At 45.7% G+C, this 24,311-nt stretch overlaps 2 protein-coding genes across 6 annotated transcripts in view; both read right to left on the bottom strand.

The window, feature by feature from the left end:
- carmil2 (capping protein regulator and myosin 1 linker 2) overlaps window positions 1-10,300 on the bottom strand; it is a 44,790-nt gene extending 34,490 nt beyond the window's left edge. For both annotated transcript variants that reach the window (XM_066713550.1, XM_066713551.1), the window contains exons 1-5: window positions 10,162-10,300; window positions 9,074-9,168; window positions 6,637-6,687; window positions 3,770-3,829; window positions 998-1,119 (exon numbers count right to left, since the gene is read on the bottom strand). In XM_066713550.1, coding sequence (XP_066569647.1) covers window positions 998-1,119; window positions 3,770-3,829; window positions 6,637-6,687; window positions 9,074-9,168; window positions 10,162-10,204 — 371 coding nt within the window. In that variant the 5' untranslated portion in view covers window positions 10,205-10,300. The remainder of the gene's footprint in view (window positions 1-997; window positions 1,120-3,769; window positions 3,830-6,636; window positions 6,688-9,073; window positions 9,169-10,161) is intronic.
- A 2,153-nt stretch (window positions 10,301-12,453) lies between these two features.
- Window positions 12,454-22,230, bottom strand: ctcf (CCCTC-binding factor (zinc finger protein)). 4 transcript variants are annotated; one of them, XM_066713549.1, is made up of 12 exons: window positions 22,044-22,230; window positions 20,730-20,805; window positions 17,737-18,583; window positions 17,325-17,495; window positions 17,080-17,213; window positions 16,635-16,755; window positions 16,312-16,461; window positions 15,971-16,131; window positions 15,588-15,770; window positions 15,185-15,323; window positions 14,666-14,854; window positions 12,454-14,327 (listed from the first exon to the last, which is right to left on the bottom strand). In XM_066713549.1, the coding sequence occupies exons 3-12, from the start codon at window positions 18,572-18,574 to the stop codon at window positions 14,140-14,142; spliced, it is 2,274 nt and encodes a 757-aa protein (XP_066569646.1). In that variant the 5' UTR covers window positions 18,575-18,583; window positions 20,730-20,805; window positions 22,044-22,230; the 3' UTR covers window positions 12,454-14,139. The 4 variants fall into 4 exon arrangements, with proteins under 4 accessions (XP_066569646.1, XP_066569645.1, XP_066569644.1 ...); XM_066713548.1 differs by lacking the exon at window positions 20,730-20,805; XM_066713547.1 differs by lacking the exons at window positions 20,730-20,805; window positions 22,044-22,230 and adding an exon at window positions 19,696-19,806 and having other exon boundaries at window positions 12,454-14,324.
- Between the last annotated feature and the right edge of the window lie 2,081 nt (window positions 22,231-24,311).

The following is a 24,311-nucleotide window of genomic DNA, read 5'->3' as shown; positions in this document are numbered from 1 at the left end:
TGAGACTCGAGAGAACGACTTCTGGGTACAGGGTGAATGTAGTGCCTCATCAGAACTTAAACAAATTAAAAACAAAACACTTACAGATATGATGACCCAATGCAAAGATGGGGAAACCATGAGGGAGTGAAAGTTGTTGTGTGTGTGCAAAATGGATTTAAAATGCTGCCCTGTTGCTCTGCAGGGACAGGGGGAGTCTAGACATTACAGAACGGGAGTGGGGACACTTTCATTGAGAAGTCACACGTGTGGGCTGCTCTGACTGCTCTAGCAGGAGCCCTTGCCTGGAGAAGAGAAAGTGGTCACAACATGACCTCACAACAGGCAGAAACAAAAAACCCAGCGTGGCTGATTATCTGTGCTTACAGACCGCACGGGCCAGGAAGCCTGGTGTGTGGGCAGGATTTGCATGTTGTGAGCTTCTCTCATGGAAACTCTGTCTGACAGCCAAACCGACAGCAAAAGGCAAACTATACACACACACATTCTTTCTAACACTAAGCCACAATAAATAATTATACAAATAAATAAATAAAATACAATCTTACTCCTTATTTTCTATCTATTTATCTGAGAATGCTTTTGACAGAGTCCTTTTCATTTTCTCAAAATCTTAAATCAAACACATATATAGAGTTTTTTAATTTGGGTGGGTGTGGGGATGGGTTTGTATTAAACTGTGCACCGTCATTAAGGGACAGCCCCCCCCCACCCCCACGTCATGTTTAGCACTGCGACCCAGCGTGTGTGACTGCAGACCCATAGAGAGCCCCCCACACAGTGTGACTCAGAGCTGCACTGGGGGGCCGCAACGTCACACAGAGAGAGAGAGAGAGAGAGTGAGAGAGAGAGAGAGAGAGAGAGAAGCACCTGCCTGTTATTTGTAGTTATTATCAGTATTATCAACCAAGTTGTTGATATAGCTTTTAATATTGTCATGATCACTGTCACTGTGAGGAGCATCATTGGCAGGGGACAGTGTGTGAGGAGGGCTCACCCCGGGGAAGAGTCTGGGAAGATCTTCTTGAGTGACGCTGTGACATGACTGACCACCAGCTCCAGGTCCCCCAGAGACATCAGACTGAGAGTGTAGCGCTGTCTGTCAGTCTCTATCACGGCCTGCAACACACACATACACACAACAGGGACAGGGACAGTATTTAACATGGACCTTCTACTGTGACAGGTCTTCTGACGCCACCCACACAGCATCTCCCCAATGACACCGAAACCAGGCCTCAGGTAACAGATAACATCATGCTTGGTGCAGAGACTTCCTGCTCCAGCACCAGACTCATGCTGCAGAGTCACTCAAACTCGGGGCTGAGGCAATCCTAAGTAGAAAGTGTCATATTTGCACTGGTGTCCTTTAAACAGAAACTGTTGCTCCGAGCACAAGAGGTTTATAGTATATATATAGTAGTATATATATATATACACTACTGTACAAAAGTTTTAGAACACCCCCATTTTTCCAGTTTTTACTGAAATTTAAACAGTTCAAGTGCAGTGAATAACCTGAAATGGTACAAAGGTAAGCAGTAAACTGCCAGAGGTTAAAAAAAGTTTAGGTTACCAAAAACTGAAAAATAATGTACATTTCAGAGTTATATACTGTGTTACTACACCCTCTTAAGCATTATTTGGCAGTGTTACACGCAGCTCCTGTGCATAGAAGTCACACTGTATTCCTACAATGTGCACATCGTTTGAAAGCTTATTCTCTTGGCTACCAGTGCGTTTCATTCTCAAACACATCCGATTGACAGTTTCTGTGTCACCCGCCATCATTCAGAGCCCGAGGGGTAAAAGTGTACTCCGGGGGGGTCTCATTCAGACGGTCATAGATCACTCAGTTATTATTTGATGTTCTATCAAACACAGACAAGTTCAGATCCAATTATGTAAAATCGTTGTGTATCAGTAGACTGTAAACAGAGTTTCCCATCTTGATATTTTGAGCTCTCTGCTGGTGTGTGTTGCTTCTGCCACATGATGTTTTGATCAGTAGACTGCCTGATTCCAGAATATGTCATAATTGTCAATATTTTCTGAGATTTTGCATTCCTACTCAGTATCCCCCCACCCCCCCATTTCAGAATGTGGTGGGGGGGGGCAAAATGCGGGGGTATAAAAAAATATTGACATCAGAGAGTGCTTCACATTGTTAGAAAGCTCAGCTGAATCCACTAAACATGTCCTGAACTTTGAATTATCATTGATTTGTGATGACGAGGATGTCCGCTGCGTAAATTCATTTTGTTATTTCCAAAGTAACAGCTACAAACATGAAGCACAAACAGGTCTTATATCAAAGATTTGGATGTGTAGTTAGAAACATTTTATACATGTTGGAAGCAAGTGTAACAAACCTTAAACACACTGTCTTTTCTGCCCAATTTGACCCACTCAAAGGCAAAGAAGGCAGCTGGGCGGGGCTTAAGCCTCTGAGCTCCGGCCCCTATGCCTACAAAGTGCCCCTGTTTCTGGGCACATAAAAATGGGTCAACAAACATTGTTAGCCTCAGTAAGCCCTTGCTCTGTGAATGTCCTCCGTGAGTAACTGATATAAACCCACAAACCCACTGTTAGCATTGCAAGGGTTATATAATGGCATCACGGTGGGTCAAGTGTGAAGACCAGAGAGGCCATGCTCCCTGTCACAGACACAAACCAACTGACAGAAACTTTCAAATAGCATGTCCACACCACCGGCACAGCAAGCTCAGCATAGCACAAGTCCCCAATCACACAAAGCTACAGGCTTCTTGGAACTCTAGGCTGACCACAAAGCAAATTCACAGCAGCAACAGCATCTTCAAAACAGACCTGTTATCTACAGCCTCTCGCGTCAAATGCGATAACAATGGACTTCTAAGAAAACACCAAGTGCTTCCGGCTACCGGTCTACCTCTAAGGCACCCAGGAGTGTGATATTTAGGAGTGGCAATGCACAGAAAACCAGTGGATGCCTTGACACAAGTAAATAAATAAATACATAAATGTCATAACACAATGTAAATACAACCTTAACAGAGTATGATAAAAGGACCGAAAGGTGGTGGTTCACACAGAAAAATTAATACACAGCTAAGCAGACCTTGAAAACCTGCACTGAGCACTGACCTTTGCAGGAGGAAATGCTTCTCATACAAAATAAGAAAGTGCTGTTACAACAGAATGTAGCGGAAAAAAAACCACTGGCTCCCAGCAAACCTAGCGCATTCCCAGCTAACCTACCCTGGGAATCCCCCATCTACATACTTTTTTAATAGAGAAAGTAAATACAAATGTAAAAGTCTTCCACTTGCTTTCACTTCCACAAGGCTTTGACAATAAGCTGACTGCAGTAACAAACTGGGAAAAAGTTGAGCTGCCCAGCCCAGCCCGCTCCAGACAACGAGCAGTCTGTAGGTCAGGTAGTGTGGCTCCAGGTTGTTCTGTCTGGACCTTCACACACGCAGGGGACCACTCTGACCACTGTCCCTGACTGACGGAGCATGGGCAGGGGAAATACCCGAAAAGATGGAAAAAAGAAAGAAAAAACACTACTGATCTGACAATGCTGGCCCTCAGTTCACTAGACCGCCCAACTTCTCTCACAGCATTACAACGTTTCATTCAGTTTTAACTTTTTTCTAAAGGTAATCCAGGAATAAATCAGCAGAGTAACAAACAAACCAGCAAACAGATGACTGAATACATGAATGAAAGAATACATGAAAATTAAATAAATAATTCAATGAATGTACATAAGTTGCTGACTGACCTGGTTGAGGCTTGCAATGTTGATGGCATAAATCTCCAAATAGCTGAAGGAGCTCTCCACCTGTGGCAAGAGGAGACACACGGGCTGCTTATATTACAGACGCTGCACTCTCACTGCCTGGGCATTGTGACTCAGGCAGGTTAATGAGACAGAGAGAGGAAGGGGTGTGTGTGAGAGAGAAAGAGAGAGAGAGGGTGAGAGCACATGCAACAGAGAGAGAGAGGAGAGCAGAATGATGCGTCTTTCCTTTGCAAACAGATTGAAAGAACAGCCGAGAGGGAAGAGGTGTGCAGGACGGGTCAGTGGGCGGAGAGTGTGTGTGTGTTGGGGAGGTGGGGGTGGAAGGGATATTATAATTCAGCAAAACAAACCTTTGTGTATGAACTTCTTCACACTTCTGGGACCCCCCCACCCCATCCCAGAGCAGGTTCATCCATTCAGGTTTTCACGAACGAGGCGTGTGTGGAAATTGACGGAGCATGAAGCCCAACATATTTCAAATTAGACCGGCTTTCCATGCTGACCTAAAAGTTGACGAGACCACTCTGAAATACCTGCCACCTACTGCTGGCCCAGCGCTGTTAGGACCTGCTACCTCAATTCAACAGTTATCAACAGCACTAGGGAGGCCCTACTAATGCACTGAACTTCTTCCACCACATTTCTGAGGATTCTGAGACAGGGCAGCCCCTCGAACAGGCACCAGAGGAGTGGATTCTGAAGGGATGTGATGCTTGTAATTAATTTGAGCATTTTTTTGGTTTTGTTTTTTAAACCCGATTTACTCTCCAGCTGCAGGACTGTTGAGTTTCTTAGTGACTGTCCATGTGAAGTATGGTACCAATTGGGTCTCTGTTACACACAAAAGTAAAAATTTTGCCGACACTGGTATCGCCTTAGCAGATAAAATTACAATTGCTAACTCATTCACAATCACAAGTTAAGGACTCTGTCCAAGTTGAACAGTTATCACATAGAGATTGATACGAGTCCAATCGTGTGAACAGGGGACTGAATCGCAGGCAAGACTGAGTCATTTTGCAGAAAACAACTATTAATCTGTTTCTGAGAGTTAATGACTTGTTAAATGTGACCCTGACTCAGAGCTCGAGCTGTTTGTCTTGTGCTGTGCAACTATTTACAATCAGATTCATCTGATAACTGCACCTGCACTGAGATGGGGGGGCAGTTTCGACCTGCATAACGAAAGTGGCAAATCCAAAACAATGAGGCAGCAGACACAGCATTTCCACTTCCCTCCTCGATGTCCTTGTTTTGACGCTGCTGAGGCTGGTCCCGGTGCGACACATAAAATGCCTCTCGCTGTTTTCCTCAGGCGCTTATGCAAACCCCAGACCACAGCTCACTCGGCTCACCTCTCCTTGGCAACTAAATCCTGGTGTAGTTTGGTAGGCAGCATACCACTGTGGCCCTGGTAGAAGAGGCGCCAGCAGGGGGTGGGGGGACCTTTATAATTAACGTCCATCTTGACAAAGCATTTCAAACTTTATCGCAGTGATCATGAACGAACCATAGCTGGGGTGGGCCACTCCATTCCACCCCAATCTTAAGTACTATGAGGTCCATGTCCTATCAAGTACAAGTCTCATCTGGATACTGTGGACAGTTCTGGGCTCCACACTTCAAGAAAGATATCGCTGCTCTAGAGGCAGTTCAGAGGAGAGCAACCAGACTTATTCCAGGTCTGAAGGGAATGTCCTACTGAGAGACTGAGGAACTGAACCTTTTCACCCAGGAACAGAGGAGACTACATGGGGACTTGATCCAAGTCTTCAAAATCATGAAAGGCATCGACCACATCAAACCAGAGGAGCTTTTCCAGATCAACAGGGACACACGCACCCGGGGACACAAATGGAAATTGGACATCAAGACATTCAAGACGGAAAACAGGAGACACGTCTTCACACAGAGAGTCGTTACAATCTGAACAAACTCCCCAGTGATGTGTTTGAAGCTGAAAATTTGGGAACATTTAAAAACAGACTGGATAGGATCCTTGGATCACTCAGTTATTAATGGACACCTAATGAGCACGATGGGTCGAATGGCCTCCTCTCGTTTGTAAACTTTCTTATGTTCTTATTTTTCTTAAGTGCTGCTCAGCACATGATGGAAAAGCACAAGTAGGAACTGAAAGACAGGAGCTCCCAGTTTCGGAACCAGGGGGAATAGATTCTTCAGTGCAACAAGCAAACTTCACCAAGGAGGGGGCGGGGTTGGGCTGACAGTTCTGGAAATGCATGGCAGCAAGATTGGCAGCTACCTGCACTTCACCCTGAGAGATGAGTAGCACAGATAACATCAAAACAGTGGGCTGCACACACAGCACTGATTCCTGTAAGGGGCTTATATTTATAGACAGGTGTCAAAAACCAAGACAGGAAGTGAACTGTGCAAACACTGCACCATAAAGAAGCAGAAGCCGGTGCATTGCTTTGAAATCCAGTCGCCAGTCTGTACACATGTCAAAGCAACATCAAGAATAAGATCAAAAATAGTTTGAAAACATAACAGACAACCAATATCAGGAGCTGGGCAGCTTGTAAAACCTGTAAAGGATTAAAACACGCTGGGCAAGTTTGGCCCTTATTTTTCCGCCAGGCTGCTCCTCAGCTCGGGAGTCTCGGGGTTAATGTTGACCTGGGGTGGCATCATCAGGGGCACCATCACGCAGACGGGTTATTCATAGAGGGGAAGGTACTACACCCTTTGATTAAAATATAATCATACTAACTGCTTTTAATTAACAACATCCATTTGTAGAAATAATTAGTTTGCTTTGATGTATTGGTGGGGTATAACATGGTGGGGTATGAGGGAGGGTGCAGCGCTTTATGGTTTACCTTGATGGGCTGTCTGCTGTGGAACACGTACCCTCGCCACAACGTCATCACCTGTAAGAGACACGGCACAGCTCAGTTTAAGACAACTCTCCCCAAAATATCTGGCAGCTACACCAGAGCTGCCAGTCTCAGTGTGTCCATCTAATCAAATATGAAAGTCCACACATGACCGCAGCAACGCCTAGAGCCTCCAGGCCAGCGGACGGTGGGTTCATTTGGGCATAGAAGGGAACAGGCAGGTGCCCTGTGTGTTGGCCGTGCTCTTGGTTTTCCACATTTGTGAAACAAGACCGAACAGTGTGAAAGGCTGCTGCAACTCAAGTGCCAGTACAGTCCTGTTCACTGAGCTCCACCTGCTGGTGGTAACAGGTAACTGCATATTGTCAAGGGTGTGAATCAGATCTAGGAAAAATACTGTTATAACTTATACTATACTAAAATGCATCAAAGTTATGCCAAGAAATTAATTATAACCAAAACAATAACAGCCAATTATTTGGTCCACCCTTGACACAAGTTACACAAAAATGTGTTTGCTCAGTTTGTCAGTGTCATGAGGTCAGCACAGACTAGTTCTCAGGATAGTTAGCCACTGCCTTAGCTTAGTTTAGTTAACTTCTTTTCCTAAAAAAATTCTTAATCAGATCGATAACAAAAAAATACGAAATTTTCACTTGCTTGACAAGAGACTTCAACTGAAAACAAGTGCTGGTTGAATTCACACTGCTAGAGGCCTGGAGAGCAGGGGGCGGGGTTGGGCTGACTGGAATAGCGCACAACTCCAGCACCTGGGAGTCACAGGAGCTTCCGGATTCCATTCCACCAGAGTTACTTCCTCCTTCGTGTAACTACACCTGTTTAATATTTTGCTCCAGGTGCTTCACAGTACAATACACAGTATACACAGTGCAAACTCTCCCCAAATTTCCCCAGAGGATCCAAATCAGATTCCTGCAGTGGGTGCATGACATGTGAGAGAGAATCAGTCGTGGGCTGTAGACTCACAGTTCTGTAGAGAGGGGTGTGTGTGTGTGAGTATGTGGTTGTGTGTGCATGCTTGTGTGTGTGTGTGTTTGCGTATTTGTGTGTGAGTGTGTGTGTTTTGTATGTACGTGCTTGTATGTGTTTGTGTGTTTGCACACCATGACACACAGCCCCTGGGGTTGCAGCCCCCAACTGCAAGACTGTGCAGTTTTCACACTTCACAGCAAAGGAAAACAAGTCAGACGTGCACCTGTCTACAGCTGAGCTAGAACTGAACTGGGTGGAGCTCACCTCAGCCTGCCGCCTCACCCGAGCCCTGGCCTCGATTGAAGAGATAACTGAATTAGGCTCATTAGGCTTTTCTTAAAAAATATTATATCATTCATTTCAGTGAGGCAAAATGGGAAACCAGACTTCAAATGTGAAACTATGTGCACAGTAGCATTTACACTTAAAAAATATATATTCAAAACTCTCTCTCTTGGGTTGAACTTGAGCCCAGTCAGGCACCAAGTCAACAAAAGCCGCAGTACTACTGAGAGCAGGGGCCGGTCTGCCTGTGTGGGCGACACAAGGCCGATCTGTAGCGAACAGGCCCGGTCACAGCCCAGTCTGGCCACATATCAGCACTGCTGCCCTCCAGTGCCTTTCCCTCTACAGTCCTTACACTGAGGGGGAAAACGAGGCACAAAATAAAATCTCTAGAACTGGATTGTTTCCCATATCCTGACTTTGCCAAGTTAACCACCGGCCAAACATCTACAAGTGGTCTACCAGCTGGGAAACTAGGCCTACAGAATGCAGGGTTTGGAGGTTTGGTGTGTGTGCGTCGGGGAGAGGAGCTTGGTGTAAAACCAGTGCGAGACAGTGTGCCAGTCGATCCCAAAGGCAGTCTTGGGGTTCGCGGAGCTAGGAGTACAACAACAGAAAGAATATGAAATGGGGGTGAATGCCCTAAATGACCTAAATGAAAAACCTCCCTGCAGCCCCTCCAGGGCAGACCCTCAAGGAGAAGAAGAGATTCCCTTCTCGGCTCCTCAGCTCTGCATCTACCCGCAGACATGGAGCTGAGCGGGTCGACTCCGTGTTTGATGTGTGCAGCAGTGTGGTCTGGGGCTCTGCACTGTACTGCTTCAGTTTCGCACAGTGTGGGCGTCCTGGCAGCAGCTGGCTTCCAGGAACAGCATGGGCCCCCTCCTCCGTGCCCTCCCCACTGCCTCTAACACACCAGGGCCTGCTGAACGGAGCTGGAGAGCTGGAGAGCTGGAGAGCTGTGCAGGAGCAGTGCTAGTGACCTAATGACTTCATCGTTAACTGCACACAGAGCAGCTATAATTTGGTCGCAGCATGACTCTTGAGTTTTGGGAAGGCACTGCAAGGACACGAAGGAACTTTTTTTATGTGCTTAATGATCACCAGGAGCCCAGCCCAGCAGACCAACAGCCACACTCACCAGAATCCTCTCGTCAGCCTTGGTCCTGGAGTCGTTCAGGTGGACTCTCTTCATGAACTGGATCTTCTGGGGCCTCAGGAACTTGGCGATGCTGTCTACACAGGGGGACACGAGAAAGGGAAAGCAGGGATTTAGTTCACCGCCAAAGACAGACAGTGTCAGCATCCCTCTCAGACAGGGGCACTCGCTCCGCAGTGTGATGGTTGGCAGCGGATAAACCAGTCTTTACATGCCTTTACTCCTAATGTGCAGCGCGGCCTCTTACTGTGCCCAACCAGCTGCAGCCACAGAGATGTGCTGTTCCAGTCCATACTGTAAACATGCTGGACTGTGTTCTCTAACGTGCTCATCCTGGTATTTACTCACCGCAAGTGAGTGCTTGTGCGTAATCTCCACTTAATAACAGACAGAGCCTTGGAGAGAGTCTGGCCAGCTGTCTTCAGTGCAACCTGAAAGCGGTACACTTACCAAATGTCTTCTTGCCACCGAGCAGACCTAAACATGCAGAGTAAGCAAAAAACAAAAGCGTGCCACAAGATGACACTGCACACCGGCAAAGACGGCCTCTCGACATCCATGATACACAAAAAACAGTTCTACAAGACAGATAAGAGCAAGTGGACAGAAAGTGATGTGCAAGAAAAGCAGTGAGTAGAAGAATGACAACAAAATGAAAGGGATGTGACGCTTACTTGCTGGAATGGACATTGTTACAGGTGCACAAATGGATTTAAACGCAGTCAGAGCAACTGGCGGAGGACACGACCTCTGCGGAGGGTACAGCACGCCTGACAAGAGTGTTGCTACGTCCAGCTTCTTGTGAATGGAGCGTGCCGTATGACACAGGTGCTGCTCCCCCCGGCATCTGCAGATCTCCAGCACCCACTGTTGTCTTGTTTCGCTTGCAGTGGGCGACTCTGGAGGCTGCGTTTCCTCGACAATGACTGGCACTCATCCCCCACTGCGCAGTCTGCCATTGCTGTCTGTTCTTTTTATGTGCCCTTGCATTCCATTACAGCATAACACAAGACTGAGAGGAGAAGAAATGAAGAACTACAACAACGACGACACCAAAAAGGATGGCTCACCTTGGAGGCAGTATGGGATTTCTGCATTGCTGTTGGTAGCCATCGCTGCACAAATCTGTTTGCAAGAAAGCACAGCCGCCTGCAGAGCACTCTGCTGAAGGTGAGGCACAGACTACACATCCTGCTACCAAAACCACACTCAGAATGAAACAGTATTGTCTGCAAGAGGAAGTGACTCCCCCGGGTGCACGTCACCTCTGGCGGCCCTGTCACTGCAGCAGGACGCCCTCGCACCACGTCACGATGCAGTACCGATGCCAGCAAGGTGCACATGAGTAAGACAGGGACGCAGGGTTGGGTTACATCCTCAATAGTAGACCCCCAACCCTCCACATAAAAATACAAGGTGATGGCCCTCTGGAGGGGTCAGTGGCAGAGGACTGAGGAAGGCCCCCTTTCTCAGGCTCCAGATGCTGAGGGCGGCCATTGTTAGGTCATAACACGTCCATTCCTTTCAAATGTCCTTCTTGGTTTCTGCAACAACTAATAAAGATGTGAACTAGATTTTGTTGTTGTTGTTGTTGTTCTGTGATGAGTGGGAGCTGATTTGTGATTTTTGTGAAATCACTGCAGTTTTTTTCTTAGAATATGAAGGCACTTGTCTTGTGTTGGAACACAATGGGGTAATAATATTTATAAGCCCCAAATGGTCCACTGTAATAACTCTGCACCCCTGAGGCCCGGGCTTGTAGTGGCTCCTCCTCCCAGGCTCCTGCACTCCATCATGGGTGCTACAGCCAACAGCTGTTTCTCCTGCTCACTACACAGGAATACAACAAAAACCTCTGTTTAAAGTTCATTAAGATGACGTAAATGATAATATCCTACACCAAATAACTAAAGTACCTATCAGTCATAAACAAGTAAAGGTTTGACAAGATAATATATATACCCTGGAGAACACCATTATACATATCCTGAAGAGAGAAATAAAATAATACCCTAATATATCATATAATCTCTTGAGCTTTAAATGGTTCCTTGATAATGTTGAAACATGATATAAACATGTTTTCATTCTGACAAATTAAACTTAAAGAGAAGTGTTAATTGCAATTATAAAAATCCATAATCTGTACAAAAATATAAATGGAACATGCAACTATTTCTAATATCAATTGAAGTCAATTGAAATACATTAATTAGGCCCTAATCTATGGATTTCACGACTGGGAAAACAGATATGCATCTGTTGGTCAGATATACCAATACTAAGGTAGGGGTGTGGATCAGAAAACCAGTCAGCATCTGGTATGACAACCATTTGCCTCATGCGGCTTGACATCTGTTTTGCATAGAGTTGATCAGGCTGTGGAATGTTGTCCCACTCCTCCTCAATGGCTGTGCTGGATATTGGTGGAAACTGGAACATGCATGACACTGGCATGGTTACACATGGTTGTGTGGCCTGTTGGATGTTTTAGAGTGGATTTTTATTGTCCCAGCTTAAGGTGCACCTGTGTAATGATCATGGTGTTTAATCAGCTTCTTGATATGCCACACCTGTCAAGTGGATGGATTATCTTGGAAAAGGAGCTAACAGGGATGTAACAAATGTGAGTAAGAGGGTGAAATATGGAAGAGTATAGAATATTGCTGGAATATTTTATTTCAGCTCATGAAACATGGGATCATCACTTTATCTGTTGCATTTATGTTTGTTCAGTAAATAAGAAAACATTTCTGAATCTCTAGTGAACTCTCACTACCCAGAGTGCTTCTCTAATGTTCTGTTGTAATGAAGTGGTGGGGCTCTCTGTAGAGCAGACACATTAGATGGCTCTACAGGTGACATAGTGGACTTCTTCTGTATGACTTAGACATAAACAGAGTTTAAGTTTAAACAAATTCTACATCCACTGGTCTCCAAATAAATGGAAGTTTCCTTTAAATCAGGTCTTAAATATATTGATCTGGATTTAAATACTTTTACCATACTCGGCAACATTATGTGTGAGCAGTCGTAACATTCTTTAACCTAAACCTGTGGTTTCCGACCTTCATCCAGGAGGATCGCCGTGTCTGCAAGTTCACTTTAGACGGGATGTCAGTTACTCATCTGAACGATATCCACATATAGCTGAAGATTGACAGGCCTGACAAAAGACTCAAATCAAGTGCTTCAAGTAAACAGATACATATCTATAGAAGACTCCAGGAACAAACCTGGCTTTACAAAAGGGTCTCGTCTGAGCAGTAGAACTAATCTAATCATGTTACAGCATAAACAGTTCAGCACAAATCCAGCAAGGCTCATATAAAAACCAACGAAAAAGCACACTAAACATGAGATTAGGTCAATTTCTTTTTTTATTAGCTGTACAGCAATACATTCTCCATCCCAGCTGCTTTATGTGTGCCCACCCCTCCCCACCCTAATAAATGTCTTTGTAATGTTGGCTTTCGACCACTGAAAAATTCACACAGTACAGCTAAGTACAAAAATGCATCAACCTAGAATTTTAAGAGCTAAACCAAAAAACAAAACAAAAAAGAAAAAAAGCAATTTAAATGCAATACATATAACAGAGGAAATTCCATTTTGAATCAGCAAAAATGATGTTCTGTAAAAGCTTACATATTTTAACAAGTGACAAACTTTATACAAGCATCCTTCCCCACCCTTGCCCTCCCCCAGCCCCTTTTCACATTTCGTTTTATTCAGGACCCCCCAACGCACGCCACAACCAACCCGTTTAGTTTAATTACAGACCCAATTTTCAGCGTCAGGGTTAACCTTGCTTGCTTACCAACCTGACTGAAACTGGAAAACAAGGTTGATTCCACACAAACAAAACGATGGCCTCAAATGTCGTTTCTTTATATATAAAAAAAAAAAAAAGTAGTTAAAAGATTTGCTCTCCAATGTTGTCAGTTAGTGTGCTCTCAAACATCCCAATTCCTTTACCTGCAAGAAATTAAACAGAAAAGAAAAAGAAACCGAGAAGAACATAAGTGGTGGGGGGGCGTGAAAGGAAAAAGGGGTTTTAAAATGGATTTCCTACATGATTTAATAGTAAATTTTGCACATTTACACACTACAGATTGAGACAGCTTTCCTCAGCGGAAGTCCAAAGCTACTGTTAAAATGGTTTTCTTCCAGCATTTACAAGGTCTTAAATCACTATAAAAAGATTAAAATGTAAAAACAAACGGAAAAAAAATATATTTACAAGCAAAACTAGCCGAGATGCTTTTGTACAACATAATATTGGAGGCTTTTTAATATTGCGACGCCATTCTTCCTAATCTGTTCAAATGAGCATTCATTTTTCCCCTTCATAATCTGTAAAAGATAATTAATTAAAGTAGGTCAAACACACAATTATGCAAGGCTTTCCGAATGTTTGAACAGGACTCCCTTCGGAAGGAGGGAAACAAAAATAAAGAACGGCTCCCCTCTCCCTACAGCAGTGAATTACATCCAGGACTGTACAAAGCATCTTGCAAATTCAGGTTGAGCGCTGTAAAATCTTAACATCTGTTCCATTCCCACCTCTTATGCATTTCCAACATTTTCAAGACACACAGCAGGAATACATAGTTCATTATTACATTACATTTTTGTTTTCCATTCATCCAATAAAAAAAGCAACCTTCTCCTCAACACAGTAACTTCTAACAGCTCCAAAACAGGGATGAAGTGGCCTGAACAAAAGGGGAGACCCAAAAGAGCAAAATTGAAAAGAAACCAGGAGTTACGGAAAATAAAATGTAGAAGATTAAAAGAAAAAGTACAGGGAGGGAGAGAGAAGAGAAACACAAATGCAGCTAATTAAAATAAAAAATAAAATAAAAATTAAATAAAGCATGAAGTCACTTTTCTCCAAACATCCCAGGGCTATTTAAAAAAAAAAAAAATACAAAAAAAAATACAAGGGGTTGGGGAGGAATAAAACAAAATAAAAAGGGAGGTGGGAAATGAAAATAAGTCAAGGATTAAAGGAACACGCAGACGAGATGGCTACAGGACTCCCATCACCGGTCCATCATGCTGAGAATCATCTCGGGTGTCAGGTCTCCGTTGGGAGCCGTATCGACCACGGGCAGCTGCACAGCCTCGCTCTCCGGCTCCTCCGCGGCAATCTCCGGCTCCTTCTTCACCTCCACGATGATGTTCTCAATGGTGCCCGTGCTCTCATCCTCCACCTGGATGATGGCTGCTGCTGCAGGGGAAAGGGGTATTCATACATTTTCCTTTAAAGAGAAATAAACATCTAACATCTTCACTTCCTTTATGTCCTGCCACACCCATCACTGCCACCCCCTCCCTGAACTAGACCCCCAGAGGGATGAGGCCACACTCAGTTGGAACCGAGACCTAGACCTGCAAGTCATCCTTTCGTTTCTGGAGTGCCTGTCCATGAAACCGAGAAGCCTTTTCCACGCTCTTAAAACTTTTTTTTTTTTTTTCTCTAAATCGAATCCTGATAAACCTGCAACACAGTGCTATAAGAGCGACCTGCCACCTCGCAAAGGAGTCAACCGGCAATGCCAAACTTACGAGGGGCTGTTTTTGGCGCGTTAGCCTTGCCGGGCGGTCGGCCCCGTTTCCTTTTGGCCGGGGGGAGCTGGGCCGGCACAGGGGTGGGTGGCTCCTCATCCACCTCCACCACATCGCCCTCGGACGTAGCCAGGAGGTCATCCTCATCCTCCTCGTCGATGTCATCAAGCTCAGGGTCCACATGGTCATCTGGGCAGGGAAGCAGATGGGTTTAACAAATGCTCAGGTGCTGATACAGTTTGGATCTAGAAGGTTCTCTACCAAGGTAGAAGGCCTTGCTGGATTACAAAAGTATTTCAGTTAAAATAAAAATGCAAGACCATAGTTATGTGCTTCATCTGTTAGTTTCTTTTTTGGTTTTGTAACTTAGCAAATGGCTTCTGAGCCTTTCATTGTGCAAGACGTGGTTTGCTTCATTTCTGTCTCACCCCCACAATGCTGCAGACAAGACTGACCCATTTTCACCAAAGTAAGGGGGGGGAATTTTCAACGCCCCCTCCTCCTGTCGGGGTCTCTTACCACTATCGTCATCCTCGTCATCCTTTTTGCTTCGCATTTTCTTCTTCCTTCCCACTTTGCTCTTCTTGGGAGTTCCTCCATTCTCCCCTTCCACAGAGTCTGGCCCAGTGCAGTTCTCCGCGTGTCTCGCCATGGTGTTCTGAAGGGAAGACAAATAGTTTAAAATGAAACACTGGCTTCAAACCATTACTAAGCCCCCAGCAACTTTCCAACGGACAATTATTTAACTATTTGTTGAGTTCTTTCCTAAAACCATAAATACACTACAATGCCCCCTATCAATTAGATATTAAAGAAAATACTACAGAAGACGTCGTCATATTACACAGGGACAACACTACAGCAGAAGAAAAAGCAAAAATCAGATCTACAAATGCTGCCATCTGCACATTCCAGTACTTACCCTGCGTGTAAAGGTTTTGCCACATTTGGTACACACGAAGGAAGTGGGCACAAAATTGGGGTCATGGTAGCGCCTGAAGTGCATGTCCAGGAGCTGCTTCTGACGGAAGGTTTTGTCGCAATGGCTGCAGGCATAAGGCTTCTCTCCCGTGTGAGTGCGTTTGTGCATGACCATGTGGCGCTCCTGAACACAAACATATGACACAGGCACGTTAGGGACAAGAGAGGAAAAAGGCGCTTCAAAAAAGAAAAATACACAAAATAAAAGAACAATTTTTGAAGTCCTTATGGAAATGATGCACAAGCTTGAGTACACAGGCACACACGACACACGGCGAGGGTGGAGGTCACCCAGCAGGCCCGATATACCCCCCTGCCCCTCACCTGTCGACAGGCATACTCGCACTGGTCACACTTGAAGCGCTTCTCGTTCTTGTGGGATTTCTGGTGCTGGATGAGGGCGTAGCGCTCGTGGAACACAGCCTCACAGTAACGGCACTTCTTTCCCTGCTCGATGTACGAGTGCTGCTTCCTCAGGTGAACGCCTGCAGGTGCACGGGAGGAAGGTTTGAACAGGACTAGCCATCCCCACACTGCCCACCCCGAACTGACTACAGTAATGTGGAATGCCATGCCATGAGTAAAAATAAACCATCCTACAGAAAGACCGGCAAACAGACTGTTGAGCTCCCACCTCCCACCCGTTTACAAGCCCACATCCTTACCTAGGTCACTCTTCCTGGCGATGACCGTATCACAGTGTGGGCAGTGGAATTTGGCCACATTCTCCGTGTGTTTCTGCAAAATGTGCATCTTCATGGTGCCACTCTGGGTGAAGCGTGCATGGCAGATGTAGCACTCATAAGGCTTCTCTCCTGCAAAAATCAATAAAAAATAAAATAAAACCCTCAGTTCAGTCCTTGCAGCTACAGCTGACCAGCCTTGCCTAAATAACTGACAAGTGCTGGCAGCTCTCCTGATGCCGAGCTTCAGAGCAGTCTGGAGGTCGGGGGCAGCGCAGGAGTGGATTGGAGTTAGTGGTCATTACCTGAGTGGGTCCTCATGTGTCTCTTCAGTTTGTAGGTGTCCCTGCTGGCATAGCTGCACAAGCTGCACTGGAATGGCCGCTCTCCGGTGTGGGAGCGGATGTGGCGCTTTAATTTACTGACCTGCCAAAAGAGGAGAGCCAGTCACCAGGATGCACGAAGCCACCTAGGCAGCCTGCACAGCACTGCCACCTACCTAACCTGGTTCTTAATGGAGCACGGTTGTGTGCCAATGCGACTTTGACATGCCCACCAGCCGACACTGCAGAGGCGTTTGCTTATCAACAGCACTTGGACCAAAGCATTATCATTTAGATCCCAGACATGCAACCCACCCATCTCCCATATCCACTGTTCACACACAGCTTCCCTGTAACAAGGGCTGAAGGCATTATCAGTCCACATCCAAGCATCACAAGCACTACGAACAGCAGAGGAGCCCCTTACCTCTACACTGGCATAGTCGCACATAGAGCACTTGAACGGTTTCTCATGGGTGTGCTTGTAGCGGCGATGTCTGACCAGCTCCCCGCTTGTCACGAACGCCATGTCACAGTCAGGGCACTTGTGCGGCCTGGTTCCTGTAGAAGATCAAAGGACTCAGACTAGGCTTAATGTTCTGATTTTTTTTTTAAATAGTTTAATAAACAAGTGTACACAACCTCCCTGAGACTCTCAGTGCCTGCACCTACCTGTGTGGGTGTTCAGATGGTTGCGCAGCAGCGTGACGGTCCTGAAGGCCCGGCCGCACAGGTGACACTTGTGGGGCCGCTCATCAGTGTGGCTCTTCATGTGCCTGTCCAGGTTGGACCGGCGAGGGCAAGTGTAGCTGCACAGCTCACACTGGAATGTCTTCTTCACTCCTGTATTGGGAAGCACCAAGTAAAGGTCACACCATCAGCCTTCACGCTCAGGCCGCAGACGTCAACCACGAGATGGACTGTGCTGGGGAACTAGAGAGCATCAAGCACACCACACAACCTACTGGAAACTAAATCACCAGAATTCAATGCAGAAACAAAATTAAACTGATATCAGGCTCCCGTCCCTTTGAACCACACAAAATATTCAGGCCGTGCCTTGGACCCAGTCCCTGTGCCTTACCTTTCTTCTTGATCTTAGTGGGCTTGGGCGGTTTCATGTTGCCCACCACCTTCTCTGCGTTGACCTCCGACAGCAGCCCCTCCTGCTGCTCCTCCTCAAAGTCATAGACTGACACATCCATGTCTTTGCCCTCCTCGGTGTTATAGCGCAGCTTGCTCTTTTTGACCTTCTTGACCTTCTTGACCGGGGGCTGGTAGTCGGGGTCCTTGGCCCAGGAGCTGTCTTCGTTCTGCTGCTGCTGCTGCTGCTGTTGCTGCTGCTGCTGGAGCTCTTCCTGCTCCACGGTCTCCACCTCCCCATTGGCCCCCACTTTGACCACCTGGAAGCCCTCGGGAAGTGGCAGGGTGTGGCAGATGACTGGCTCTCCCTCCTTGGGCATGTTCTCGTAGGTGCCCTGCAGCTCATCCACAGTGGTGGTGCTGACAGGCACTGAGACAGGCACTGGGACCTGCACCAGCTGCAGCTCGCCCAGGCTGATGGGCTGCTCCTCCATGTTGACCACCTGCAGGGTGATTATTTGGGTGTCGTCCACCGTGGTCTCACCGGCCTCCGGGTGCACGGCCGTCTCCATCACCTCGGTCTTCATCTGCAGCAGCGTGGGGTCCAACTGCTCCATCATCACCATCTCCACATTGCTGTTGACGTTCACGTTGACGTCCTGCACCATATCCACCTCTCCGCCGGGATGCTGCTCCTCATCCCCATCGGGTTGGCCCTGGATCATCTCCCCCACCTCCTCCTCTGCACCCCCCTCTCGTCTCCGCTGGTAGGTCTTGCGCTCCTTCCCCTTGAAGGCGTCGCCCTCATCCACGACCGTCTCAGTTGGTTCAGCTTCCATGGGAATAACCTAGGGGTGGCAACGCAGAGCAATCAGCCAGCATGCACGGGAAACACCATTTTGTTTTGGACTACACTTTGAGGTAATGACATTTTCTTAAGTGCTTGTCTATGGCAGTGACTGGCTTTATGGTCTTCTTAACATGGAGAAGCATTAACTGTGCTAATGTAAATTAAAAATGTCAGGGACTTAAGTTTCTCCTATAGATGGAGTCAAATGGTTTATTTTGCCATGGCACATTTTAATAATGCAGTTTACACAATTTAAAAATTAACAGTACTGCATAGGGTATATGTACAGAGATGGAGAGATCCCATGCTCAAGCCTTTACACATACAAGTTTGCAAACTACCAACTTACTTCACTGAGTGAGCTGCATAATTAGAGCTCCTGGAAACATTTTAACAGATGTGACAGATGCCAGCGAATCATAAACCCAAGCTATTTGGGTTAATGGTGCATAATTGTGACATTATACACATTGACATTAATGATAAGGACTGATCTAAACTGCTAACTGCATCTCTAGAGAAGAGGTTACCTTAAGCATGTTTTTGTTATGCATCAGGCAAAATTACACATCCCCTTGTATTTGCATTTCAGCCAAACCCATTACAGCATGTTAAGAGGATTGTACGTCCTGTATAAGGAGAGGGGGGAAAAAAGATTTCTAAGCAACAATGTTTACCCTAACGAAAGCCATTAGAAAGACTCTCCAGGGGGGAAGTAAGATTGGAAGCTATTGTTACAGGGTTTATTATTTTTCCTACACTGGGGCTTTTATCACTTTTTTACTAGATGATTCCAATGAATGTGAACCAAAAGGGCTTGCACAGAGGCACAACACACACAGGAAGCTCTTAAGGGTGTACAGAAGAGTCCCGACTGTATAAATGATCATGTCAGTTTGGTGGTTCATGGAAAAACATTCTTACTTCTCGTTATGGACACTAACTAGATAAATAGCCTACTGATTCAGGTCCATCCATCTATTTATTGGAGGAAGCTAAAACTCTTATTTACAGACTGCAGAGGTCTCTCTAGGCAACGGGAGGCTGAACCAGATCTGAATCCAGCTCAGCGCAGCTGTCATGAGCCGCCCAGCCTCCTCTATAGATTACCTGCACCAGTAATGAAAACTTCATCTTTCTAGATCTGTGGCGTCTGTGCTGACCTCAGCTGTGGGAGACTCAAATACCTGCCTCTACTCTCCTGACCGATACCTACACTTCCACCTGCAGAGAACAAGTTGTCAACATGTATTAGACAATGCATCTGCACAACTCACACTCACCTCCTGCCTTATATAGGAGCTGGATGAAAACATTTACACTTACCCTCTCCCACAGAAAAGAGGGAGTACATCAGTTGCCCTAAATGCCAAACCATAACATAGCAATGATGTCCTTATATTAACTGGTGCTCGCTAACCTGATGCATTTTTAATTCTACCCTGTCAGACTACCACTAAAGGGGGGGGGGGGTTATTTCACATTTTTAAATAGTTTCTGTAGGACATCACTAAGCATCAGCAACAAATTCTGCAACCAGGGCACAAGCTGATGTGTGCTTGTTTATGCACAGATAAATCGGCTAATGTCAGGGTTGTGTAATTATTTACCACGAAATGCACTGTAGTCATCCTATGTATATACATTATTCAGCCACTGGCTAATAGGGAAACTGCTCGTTTAGAGGGGGGGTGTTTTCAACCCATCTGTGCAGAATGGCTGCAGAATGTGTCCATCACAGTTCCTCATCTTAAACCGTAGATATCATATGGCTTTGATTTTAAAGGCAACCAATGTTCAGGTAAATAAAGGGATTTTGACGCCACTTTTTTGGCAGTTATGTGTGCAGTTTCAGGAGCGGCAGAACATAAGTAAAACCGAAACAATTTCACAGTTGTTTTTTGCACGGTGTGGTTGATTATCGAACAACCGCACATGAACTGATCCTTAACTTTCTTAACTGCCATAGCTGTCGGTAGCTGCACAGACGGCACATTAACCAGGAAGACGCTGGTAAATCAAACTGTCCAACGAATAACCCATTTCCCCCTGTGCGAGTTCACAACATTAACTGAAACATTATGCAACTTATATCGCCCACCCCACTAAACTGCTCTTTAAGTGCAGTCAGAGCATATCCATACCTGTTCTTAATACTGACACGTACATACATCACATGTGTGGTTTGTGGATTCAGGTACGGCGTGTAGATGCATAGACCTATACAAGGAAGACAGAAAAAGCCGTATACCTTATGCAAAGGGATATAGGGGTGTAATGTTTGCATGGGACGTTCCCCAATTTTCAGTCCATGCAGTATTTTCTTTGCTGCACAACTGGACGAGTTTCAGATGTATTATTTTGTATATATGCAATGCAATTCAAGTGTACATGTAAATGTGCAGTTTGCAGCTCATTTCACTCCTGCCAGCCTGTGTCCCCATCATAAATCCTGTTTTTGTAGCAGCCGGATTGTAGAGGGAGCTCTACACTGTTTATCCCCTCTCGCTAGGTGGAAAGGTGGTCTGTGTGAACAAGTGATCGGTCACCAGGCTGCCAGGACTGTGCACAACATTGCATAGGTAGGTGGGGGGGAAAGCGGGAATGGCGAAAGAGCACCGAAAAAAACAGTAATCGGTTGCTTTTTTTTGGTAAGGAATAATCGACAGTCTTATTACGCTGCTCTCCGTGTAAAATAAGATTACGTATCTGTTTTTTCCGAGGCCAGTCGAGTCTTTATTCGTATGTCCAACGTACGATGTCGTAACTGCAGCCATCATTTCCTGATCGAGACTCTCACATTAGGAGCGTGTTTTAACGCCGTTTGGGAAATAAGCTGCACACTTTTAAACACACGGCAGGGACGGGACGGGCAGGGAAGGGCTGGGCGGAGGGTGAGCAGCGCAGAGCGGCGGTGCAGCCGGGCGCCGAGGGGGCTGCTGCGCCGCGTTTGTTTATCGGCAAGGGTGGAAGAAGACGCGACCCGAAAGCGCAGACTTGGGCGGAAAACGCACTTTGGACGCAGGGATCGGCCGATCGATTGGCAATGGCGGACCTTAACGCTGCAAAAAGCGAGGATCTGGCAGTATTTTATGTTGCTTTATTCTCCGGGATCAATTATTCCTGCGAGCGGCGGGTTTCTCGCTCTCTCTCTAAAGAGGAAACAAAGAAAAAAAGAAAATGGACGCCTGGCCTAAACATGCCCTCAAAACAACGAAGCCTTTTGAAATCCATCCATAGCGAAATATCAACTAAATAGGATCTTAAAAGCCTAAATACTTGAACATTATCCCGAACTTCTGGGTTATAAATGTTTTTTCCTAAATTTTCAATAACGATAGAGGGAGACAAACACCCCCCGCCAGCCGCTTAGACCAGGAGCCCCATCGTGACACCTAGAGGCCGGTTAAAGCTCCTGCAAAAATCCCCCCTTTTTCTGAAAAGTAACGCGGTTTTACCTGTGTTTCTCGGATTGTTTTCTCCTTAATTTCGAGTTCAAGCCCAGGACCTGGTCTGGGATCTGTCGGCGACGGTGTAGAAACGCGCCCTTCTCCTTCGGCCGTTTTAATCCTCTCCCGCTTTAGCAGAGTAGGCTCTGCACAAAATGGCGGCCTGGAGCCGGGGAGTGCGCCTGCGCGGAGCGGTTCGCCCAGCCGGGGCGGGGGGCGTGGGCAGGGGGTGAGCACAAGGCATTGTGGGGATTGGCCGAGCCGCGCTACTTTTGAATCCAGCGTCATGGCGTCACAGGCCGGGCCTCGGAGGAGACGGGGCGCACAGGAGGGCGGTGTCGGGCCGCCGGCGTCACAGTGCTTTTACACCCGTGTGTCGATGCGTTGGGCCTGCTCTCAGGGCGCCAAGAGCGGGTCAGGAAGTAACGAGGAGCTGCATGATACGTGCAGGTGCTTGTGCACACCGCAGAATAATGTATTTCCACTTCCTCATTGTTCGAAGGGGCCCTTGGGTTATGCAATGCATCTGTGGGATTATATGAATAATACAGTACAAACAGTAGTTTCTGAAAATCGACTTAATGTGTTCATCCATTAATCACAGTCACAATGCTATCACTACATTTGAGTCTTATTATATATGCGTTTGTAATGCCAGACATGTTTATAAATAAGATTTTGTAATAATTCATACATTGCATATAGGTATATTAAACAACTAAGTACTGAGGTATTTAAAACCTATGCTCCACTAGTTCAATTTCCCTACAAAATGACATTTTTTCAGCTTTAGTATATCTAGCCATGTGCTGGCTTGTGCAAATGTTGGCCAAGAAAAAGAGGATCAGTTAAAAGTCTCAAAATGGCGAGAATGTCAGATAACATTTTCAGTTTAAAATGACGCATCCTGTGCAACAAACTTTTTTAAACGAAAATAGACCAGCGATAGATAAAACCTGTGCACCGCTAGAGGGCGTTTATGGCTTTTCCAGGACAGCGTGTGTGAAAGGAGCGGCTGGAAGTGTCCCCCGGCCTGCACACGCCGGCCGCGGTGTTGTGCTGCAGAGCAGTGGGCTACCCCCGGAGTCTGTGCTGCAGTGTGCTGCTGGGCACACGGGCTTCAATCGTCTAAGAGCATCACCCATGTGTTTGAGCCACCCGTCCTAACAATCGCATTACAGTATGTGACCTTGTGGTTTATTTGACTTGTGCCTTTCGCTACTAGATGTGCTTAAGATGCATGCTTTTTGTTCTGCCGTCAAATCACAGCCTAAAGTTGCATTGCATTAGAAGTGGCATTGCCAGTGCAAGCGCTTACATTCCGGAGAACGCCTGCTCCTTAATTCATTTCAGTTCAATTCTTTTCAATGCAAACGCTTTTTTAATCCTTCACATCTTGGGTTTACCCATAACTGGATTTGCATCACTATAGCTGTAGTATAATAGTATGTCAGTTCTGTATGTAAGTGTTATGATGGTAATTGTATGGTAGTGTAGTATGGCGTAGCATGGTAAAAACATGTTAACAAATGTGGTAAAAGCATGGAAAAATTAGGAGAAATACTGAAAAAAAACTTGGTAAAACTATGGGCAAAACCTAGTAAAATCATAGTAAAAATATGGTCAAATCATGGTAAGAGACAGCATGGTCAAATATGATAGTGTCTATAGGACATAGACCATATGGGCCAAAATACTGCACTCCTGTCCCCAGGTGTAGCATGTTGCTTGTTAATACCTTTTTAAAAGAGACCCAGATTTAAATTGTCACATCCTATATCCTCTTCATGTCTCTGTCTCTAGATCTCTTTTGTGTCCCCATTTCTCTATATCCCAATCACGTAAATCATATCAGTGTTCGATCTATTTTATAGCGCCCCCCCCGGAAAAAAACAAAAAACGCAGTGCTGCACACTATCTGCTTTAGAGCTGACATTTACTCTGCGGCAGGAGAATTTAGTTTTAAAGTGTTTTTTTTTTTTTTTTTTAATCTTGGAGAACAGCTTCTATCCTAGGAATGAATAGCTTTGTAATCAGATTTTTTTTTTTTTACACAGAAGCTGTTCCAGGCATTATAGCAATTATTAGTCCATTTAATTCCCAAACCTCCTATATCCCAAAGCTGTCAAAGCTACCCATCCTGTACTGAAACCAGCATGTTATGAAAAAACACAAGCACTTTCTTGGTTTTCTTGGTTTATAGTTTATTTCAGGCAATATCCTTGACAGACAATATATTTTTTTTTATAGAAAAAAACAAAACAAACAAAACTCAAG

The sequence above is a fragment of the Amia ocellicauda genome, chromosome 9 (assembly GCF_036373705.1).
Source record: "Amia ocellicauda isolate fAmiCal2 chromosome 9, fAmiCal2.hap1, whole genome shotgun sequence".
NCBI classification, from domain to species: domain Eukaryota; kingdom Metazoa; phylum Chordata; class Actinopteri; order Amiiformes; family Amiidae; genus Amia; species Amia ocellicauda.
The sequence above is the reverse complement of the archived record's forward strand: the minus strand, read 5'-3'. Positions and strand labels throughout refer to the sequence as shown.

Coding starts and splice junctions, on each gene's coding strand:
- ctcf (XM_066713546.1), bottom strand. CDS start 19,719: ATGAAGTTTTCATTACTGGTGCAG. Junction 17,496..17,736: donor CACTAAGATCAAGAAGAAAG/GTAAGGCACAGG, acceptor TTCCCAATACAG/GAGTGAAGAAGACATTCCAG. Junction 15,771..15,970: donor GCGAGTATGCCTGTCGACAG/GTGAGGGGCAGG, acceptor GTTTGTGTTCAG/GAGCGCCACATGGTCATGCA.